General features: G+C 52.9%; 1 protein-coding gene across 1 annotated transcript in view; it reads right to left on the reverse strand.

The window, feature by feature from the left end:
* The window catches only part of RGP1 (RGP1 retrograde golgi transport homolog (S. cerevisiae)), an 8,851-nt gene extending 611 nt beyond the window's left edge, over positions 1-8,240 (reverse strand). Inside the window, exons 1-6 of the mRNA XM_008938451.1 lie at positions 8,121-8,240; positions 5,050-5,186; positions 4,606-4,689; positions 1,007-1,156; positions 775-921; positions 234-361 (exon numbers count right to left, since the gene is read on the reverse strand). Coding sequence (XP_008936699.1) covers positions 234-361; positions 775-921; positions 1,007-1,156; positions 4,606-4,689; positions 5,050-5,186; positions 8,121-8,236 — 762 coding nt within the window. The 5' untranslated portion in view covers positions 8,237-8,240. The remainder of the gene's footprint in view (positions 1-233; positions 362-774; positions 922-1,006; positions 1,157-4,605; positions 4,690-5,049; positions 5,187-8,120) is intronic.
* Positions 8,241-8,532: the final 292 nt, after the last annotated feature.

The following is an 8,532-nucleotide window of genomic DNA, read 5'->3' on the forward strand; positions in this document are numbered from 1 at the left end:
GCAGGGTGCTCGCTCTCACCAACTCACACAGAAAGCCCAGGGGTCTCCGCTTCCCAAATGAGCTCAGAACTGGAGTCCTTCCCCACCTCACACCCCAGTGGGACCTCTGCTGGGTCCCACTAGAAACCCTCAGTAGACACCCCCTAGCAGCCCAGTGCCTACCAACCCCTCTTCCCTCTCCCTCACCCAAAACTCCTGCCTCTCCCCACAGTGACCCTGAAGCCAGCACTGACCTGCAGACATGGGATGTCTCCTTCTGAGAAGTTAAAGGTCCCAATGACATCCTCTCCGATCTTATACACGGTCTTAAAGATGCAGAAGGTCCCCACCTTCCCACGAGTGTTGCTGATGTTATACACGTCTGTGAAGCAAGAAGAGGGAGGGGAAGGGTTGCAGCAAAACAAGGCTGAGTTCCTGGCAGTGCTCTGGGTTCACCTCAGAGCCCAGCAGACAGAACACTACACCTGCTGCTTGGGTGTGAAGGATAGTCCCTAAAGGCAGCATTCCCTTTGGGAAATGCCTACAGTGAACAAGAGCAAACCATGTGCTGGTTGTGATGTGCTGTGGAGAGGGTATCTCTGGCTGAAGTAGGAAGCGCCTGAGACTGGTCAGGAGAAGCCCATCGGAAACTCTGACCCAAGCAGGCCTTGATGAAGCTGCTCCACAGTCCCACCTGGAGCTTTGCTTTGCCAGTGAGGGATTTTTGCAGGGACCCCTGAGCTGTGCCTCACGCTCAGGTGACAACAGCAGGTGTAACCAGGAGATATAACCTACGCAGGCTGCGTCGGGAGGTGGCCACCATGAGCAGTTCCGTCGCCAGGTCTGCCAGGCGAGAGTCCTTCTTCAAGCCCTCCTCCTCCTCCAGGAAGGGGTTTGAGGGTGCAACGGCCTCATCCTGTGGGAACTCATAATCCTTGAGCCCTGGCGAAAAGGCAAAGGTGTTGTTGGGGCAGGGTGTGTGCAGGCCTGTGTCTGCAGGAACAGACAGGGCGGTGCGTGGCCTCACCGTGCAGCACGAGGACACGGAAGGGGACACGCAGGAGCTTGATGGGGGAGTTGACACGCTGGCAGCCGACGGTCAGCTTGTACACGTACTTCACCGACTGCCCCCGGAAGGAGGGAGGGCCGTCTATCGGCAGCGTCTCGCAGTACGAATCTGCAAGGAGCACAAGAAAGTTGGCTTTCCAAGGCTGAAAGGAAGTTCCTGCAGCTGTTGCTTGCAGGCTCCCTGCACCAAGGGTTAGAACCAGCAGTGGTGCTGAGCCAGGACAGCACCTGGTGCTTTCTGCTATCTTCTCCTTCCTGCAGCAGGCCAAGCACAACCCTGGGCTCCTTGCGCCAGCTCAACACTCCTCACGTCACACGGACTGTTATCCAGACGCTGCTTCCAGCCCATACAACCACACACACACACTCTCCGCCTCAAAAGAATGTGAAAGATGTAAAATCCAGGAACACAAACACATGAGAGCTAAACTTGCTCGTCACGAGTTCAACCTGAGCTGCCCCTGCGCGTTGCCCCCGCACGCCGCTTTGCGAGGCAGCCACACTTTCACTTTTCAGCAGAGAGGTGCCCATCAATATGTCACAGCTCTTTTGATGTTCACTTCACACAGACCCCAAACTCGGCAACAAACATCAGCTTCTTCCTGTGTTTTTCCTCTGTAGCACTGGGTTTAAAGGGCTGAGGAACAATCAAGAGACCTTCGCAACAACAGCCTGTGGTGTATCCCCCTTGACAGGCTGATGACTACAAAGCCTCTGACTCCAAGATCTCCGGGAAGCTGTGGCCTGGCTTTACACCACATTCAGCCCTCTCTAACCCCCCTGGCCACCACGCCCACCCCAATGCTTCGCCACGCAGCGTGAACACTCCTGCAGCTTCCACAAACCGCACGCTGCGTAACAAGAGAGGTGCAGACAGTGAGCTGTGGAAAGTCTCCTCCCCTTTGGCTTGCCCACCGTAATGCAGATACGCCCTGCCAGGGGAAGGGCAGCATCCTGCTGTGAAACCACAGACCCTAGCCCACATCTGGCACATCCTAAACATCGAGGCTTAGATTAAAATCTAGGGTTACATTTTAAATATAACTTCTAGACTTAAAATACCAGGACTGGAAGGAAGAGAGAAGCCCGTACTAGTGTGTAGTGTCCACGGGCTGCCCCATCTTGAAGCACACGGCTGTCCTGATGGATTGGGGTGCAGATAAGGCTAACTGTCCTGACACGAGGAAAACTGGTTATTTCCAAAGGAGGCACACTGCTGTAACCCCCTGTAGCAGGTTTAACATGAGTGCTCACAAAGACCTCCATGCCCAGTGAGGATAACCTCAGCAGAGACCACCACCATCCAAGGAGGACTATCGGTTTGCTACCTGGCACAGGAATGCTGAGATTCGGGAAGTGCCAGTTCCATGCATATCCCAGCAGGAAGCACATTCCTGGTGCTATAGGTGCCTTCCTCACCCACCCGCTGTGCCCTCTGGCTGGGCTCCCAGCTTGTGTTCAGGCTGCTTCTATTTCCTCCCCTTTGTGTGATCTACCAAATACTTAAAGGTATTACAAAACCGGAGAGGAGGCAAAAACAGCCATAGAAATGACTTGAGGGCTTGAGAAGATGCTTTATGGTGACAAATTTAAAGAGCTCAGTCTGGGCAGTGTGTCAAAGGGATGGGAAGTGAGTCAACTTCCAACATATAGGCACTGTAACAAGGAAGATATTGGAGAATAAACTCGTTGGCAGCTGAAAAAAAGGCTTTTTATCAAGAGACAGCTTGACACAACCTCAGCTATATGTGCCAGCTCTGCTACAGTTTAATAACACAGTACTTTGCCGAAGCAGAATAAAGATTTCTTTGGGTTTTTTTTTTTGCCTTTCCAAACTGTGCAGCAAAACTCAAAACTTCAGAAAAACAGGAAATGAGGAATTAAGATACACACCCACACAGCCTGAACTCTGCTTCCACAGAGCTGGCAGGAGCCCCCAGGAATGATCTGCAAGCGTGCCAGCTGCAGTCTCGTGCGAGAGGAGCAGCACCACGGGTGGACAGGACTGATGTGAGCGGCCTGGCAGAGCAGGGGCTGGCATGTTGGGGTCTCAACAGCTTCTGCCTGCAAAGCCAGCACACAAGGGAACCCTCTCAAACCACCCCCGCCACCTGGAGGTTGGACTGCAGTCACCGACCTGCTCCCTCAGCGCCTGCCGCACCTGCCAAAGCGTGCCAGGAAAAGGGGCTTTCCCCACCTCCCTGGGAACAGATGCTCCAGCCCCACACTTGTGAGCAGCAGGGAGTGAAGGAGAACCCAGGTGAGCCTCTGGCCAGCGGAGACTTCTGCCTCCTCCTCCTTCCCCTCCTCCTCCCTGGCATGGCCACTTTCAGAAAGCACAAGGGACCCTGGATCCCATGCGGCAGGGCCACCAACTCCTTTCCCTCACACACAGCAAGGACATAACTAGATGTGCCCACGCAAAAGGCTCTGCAGTTTAGAAGACAGCCCCAGACAGCACTGCTCCACCCTGCTAACCACCTAGCCAAGCCAGGCTGGTTTCACCCTGTCCACCCTACCCTCCAGTAAGGCCCCTCCAAGCCCAGACAGGCAGGAGATGCCAACTTCAAACCCACCACATGGCAGCCTGCAGCTCCCGGGTCTCGCTCGCAGCCGTGCTCTCACCTCCCCACAGTTCAATGCTCCAGCGGAGCCCCCTCGACCACAGGCACTACCCTATCTGCTCCCTCTGCTCTGTGACTGGAGGTCTCCCTCAACCATTCCCAGCAGGTCCCTAGGACAACCCGAGGGAGCTCTCCACACGCAGCCTGCAATCCTGAACGTTACAGTGCTGCTGGGCCACAGGCTGCTGGAACACAAAGGAGATCCAACATGAAGTGACAGGCTGGGTCAAGCTGCCACCAACCAAGAGACAACAGCATGTACTTGTATTTTCACAGGCAGAAGAGGCTGCCTGGAACACCAAAAATGAGGTGCTGCAACTTCCTTATGAAAAGGATGAAAATCTACCTAACAGCAAAATGGAAAGTAGTGATGAAGGAGAGCTTAAAGGGGACCCAATGGAAGGACACCGTTCCAGGGCTTTGGAGATGTGGAGAGCTTTGGGCAGAGATGAGAAGTGCCCACTTTTATGGCAGGAAAACTAGGACAGCCAGAAGACTGCAGTCTCCAGGACAGCCACAACCTGAAGAGGAAGCTCGGACCTTTGGAGAATGCCAGCCTACTGGCAGTCATGCTCCAGTGTGGCTGAAGAAGTGAAGGCAGGGAAACACAGGTATATGCTACTGCTCCTTCAGCTGCAGCCCGGTATTTCGAGTTGTTTTATGCCTTGCAGCTACACAGTGGACCTGTGGCAAAGGAGACGGGTCAGGGGCAGGACTGAAGGACACACTGCAGTACACAGCCCTCACAGGGTGGAGAACATACAATGCAGCAGCTCCTTGGCCCTCATGGTCCCACCAAAACACCTCGCCTCCTGCCAGCAGCAGCTGCCTTCTTCTGCACTGCCTGCAGCACCCAGTTCTGCAAAGCCAGCTTGGAGAGCGAGGCTCCCCAAAGGCAAGCTCCCTGAGCAGGTGAAGAAGAGACACGACTCACAGGACTTGGACTCCCCGGGATCCAGTCGCAAGTCACAGAAGAGAATCTTTGGTGGGGTGGACAGGATACACTGACCCCGCTCTCCTGGAAAAGAAGACGAACCATGTGAATGCTGCCCAGCCTCAGACCATGCCCAGGCCATCCAGGCCTTATCCTCACCTGGAGAAGAGGCTGAGGAGTAAACACCTCATGTCCTGGTCAGATCAGGAGACATTCCCACAACAGCCAGACAGACAACCCTCATGTTTCCACCCAAGCTAGTGCCACACTAATCTCAGTATTCACAAGGTCCTGCAGTAACCAGGGAGTTACATGAGGAAAGCAACACGGACCTCCCACTGGCCTTCTACGCATGCTACCCTCAAGACAGATATCATAGTCTGCTTGATTCCTGCTCTCTGTGCTCCCATAGTGCCTGACTGGGGCTACAGGAGCAGCACTCACCTCTGTTGGGGACGAAGACAGTCTCGTTCTCCGCCTGCACGTCGTGCTTGCTGCCGTCAGAAGGAGGGAGCGCCACCCGGTTCTCACTGGCGTGAAACTGGCAGTGGATCTGGGCGCTGGCCCACGCCAGCATCTCACTGAGAGCAAAGAAGAGCAACCCTCATGTCTGCACTTTAAACTTGGATTACAGCAAGCATGAAAGAGGAGAAGGGCAGCTCTTTCTGCTCAGCTCCATGCAGGACTGCTTGCCTGGAGGAAAGAAGAGCTCACTTTGCTGTCACTGAAGCCACTTGCACAGCCCCCCTCCAAACAAGCCTTTGGTATTTTTCTTATCACCCACAGCCTGGGACCAGACACACACTACACTCCTGAGAAGCCTCCTCTCACTGTCATGCATGGGCCAGGCCTGGCAGAGGACTTTTAGCCACAAAGACCTAAGTCCCAAGCCAGATGTGTCATGCCAAACAGCACTCCGAGGTGCCTCTGGTAATAAAGCAAACACCAGGGAAGTGGGCAAATTCAAAAGCAACACATATCTGGAACCTGGGCTCAGCTGCCCCTGCCCCCTCCCCACAGCACTGTCCTCCTCAAGACCATCAATTTCTGGCTGTGTTAGTCTAAAGAAGGACTCTTCTGGGTCCTTCATAAGGAGATGTTTTCTCCTTCTTATGCAAGGGATCTGTTGATGGCTACAGTGAAGGCAAAGGTGTCACTTTATCCACTCTCTGCACCACCACAAGAATTGGTTGCATCCAGCATGAAAAACAGCCTCCTGTTTTGTACTCTGCTACAGCCCCAGCCATTCCACAGGGCACTTTCCATGGCATCACTGACACCTTTCAGTTTCCAAAACACTCACGTCTTATTTCAGTAGCAGTCTCATTAATTTAGCCATTGTATGGTCCCCCTCATATTTTCTGACATCATGATCTGATTAGTCAGCACTGACACCAGTTTTGGGCAGCACAGGGATTTTTTGTGGGTCTCTCTCGACATGACACATCAGAGCAGCTACACATCTAGACAAACCAGAGAAAAAGGTGTGATGCATTCGATTCAGCTGACTAGCAATGAGCTATTTGATCTTTTGTTTGTGCTGGCTAACTTTACCCAAGGACATGTTGGTGACTCTACTCAGTTACCTATAACCCCACAACTTTAATTCTGCATCTTCAAAAGTACCAGCGTGGCTTGTTTTGTAAGCTGACCCAAGGTTTTCTGTTGTAAGGCATCTGCTGCAAGGGAAGAGAGAAATGCCCTTGCTTGAGAGACTGTGTTGACTAATTTTATATAAGCTTTGCATGGTTACAGTACCTTCAAACATGGTATTTTGAATTTTTTTTTTAATCTCTTTTTTTTTTCAGTATTGCCTAACAATATGCCACTGTATTGTTCTCTTTTTTTTTTTTTTTTGACCAGACACCCAAACAAAATTTGCATGTGTCTTCCTGCTGGCAGACCTGGCTTGTCCAACTGGCAGGGCATGGAATCATCCCATGCTGGTGCTGAGGTTGCTTATTCTATGCTCTCAACTCCCCTACAAATCCTGTAGCCCACACGGGCTATGGGCCACGCAACCTTTGGGCAGAAGGGCTTTGTTTCTTGTACGCCTTGTATGCCACAAATTCACCTTCTCCCATTTTCTGCCAGTCCTTCCATTCTGCCCCCACACATGCACCTTGCCACCCCCCCACCGGCACTGCAGCTTCTGCCAGCCCCAAAATCGTCTGGTCCCTGACAGGTCTATCTGCCTGTTGCAGTGACTGTGCCTTTATGCAACACGCAGCTCCAATTTCCACACCACTAATCTATTCAGTGTTGCCACTCGCATGGCTTAGCCAGGTCTTATCAGTTTGGTCACCTGCTTTATTATTTTAAAACCTTTCCTTTTTCCAAGAGGAGATTTTCTATAGACCATGACATGCCTGGAGCACCCGTCAGCTGTGCTGACAACCTCCAAAACTGCTGCACCTGGTACCACTGCAGTGCTGCATGTCTCAGGACTGGGAAAAAGAGCACTGCCACTTCACAAGACAAAACTCCAGAAAGCTAGATGTTTATGCCACAGCTGAATTTGAAAGCTGAATTCAGCAGGCAAGAGGAACCACAAAGAAATCACAGAAAGTTAAGGAAGGCAATACACCAAAAAAAGCCCTACAGCAGTAATACGAGACAGCTTTGCTGCTCCTGAGACTGCAACCACTGGAAGTGGGTCCACCAAAGCAATCACGTGTGAAATGTGTGCTGGTGGTGAACAGCTGCTGAACAGGACAGGGCTGGAAATGGATGCTTCCCAGGAAGACCTCAGGATGAGAAAGCACCCTCCACCCCCTGGAGAATCACACAAGGCCACACACTCAGCGGACATGAAGGCTTTGGGTGACTCCTGAGGATGTGGAGTCACCCACTGTGAGCCAATATAGGAAGCTCCCATACTCTTGTGTTTCCTTAATACCTATCTTGGGCACAGTAATGATAAGGGAAGATGCAGCGCTCAAAGCCTGGGCCACAGAAAATTGAAGAAATGGGCCATGGAAGGTTGGTTCTTTCTGACTCTAGGCAGTGCCTACCCCTTTGCCTTTCAGCTCCGGAGACTCAGCTCACACTAGTATGTCAGTGAGCTGCTGGACAAAGAGCTCCTTCCATACATGTAGTAAATAATGATGTTGTCTGGATCTTGCCCTGGGAGACTGTCACCCTGGTGTAACTAGATATCCTGCTCTGACAGCCAGTTTGGCTTCATTTTCAGCCAGTAACCCTGTCGCTGAGGGCTTGCCTGAGAGGCAGTTAAGAGTACCTCTAACCACACACATTTTTTTCACATCTCTTTCTTGGGGGCAGAGAACCAGAACAATCACCTCAACTTCTAGCCCTGAAATAGTGATGGCGCAAAGCACGTTGGGCAAGGAAGTCACCAGTGGCTGAGCTGGCAGCGCTGCCCTGCAGCCCAGCCATGACTACCTGTGGCTGCTCAGGAGGGAGGGAGGGGTGTTCCTTACAGAGAGACCCAGACAGCTCTGCCACTTTGAGGCTCCACGAACAGAAGGGCCCAGTGGCACAGGCTGCTGTACCTGCTGGCAGAGGTGGACGAGGCTGATAATGGGTTGGTGAAAGTAATCACGCACTCCAGCACCTCCCCCGCCAGGAAGACGGGCCCACGGCCCAGCTTGGCCAACACCTCGATCATGGCTTGGACAGTGTTGCTACACACCTGCGAAACAAAAACCACACAAAATCCAAACCAGCTGGCATACAGAGAGGGCAAGGAGCTTTAACAGAGTGAGAGAGTGGCAACAAACAGGTTGGGGAAGTCAGGGAGAGGCCCAGCTCCAGACGCAGCACACGGGTAGGAGCAGGGGCGGCCCCGACCTTACATACGCACGCACACACACACACACACGGGGAGGGGGGCCACGCACAGCTCAAGACCCGCGCTCCCTACCCGGCCCCACAGCGGCGCAGGGGAGCTCAGGGCACACCGCG

This window comes from Merops nubicus, unplaced genomic scaffold (genome assembly GCF_000691845.1).
Source record: "Merops nubicus isolate BGI_N331 unplaced genomic scaffold, ASM69184v1 scaffold29194, whole genome shotgun sequence".
Classification (NCBI taxonomy): Eukaryota; Metazoa; Chordata; class Aves; order Coraciiformes; family Meropidae; genus Merops; species Merops nubicus.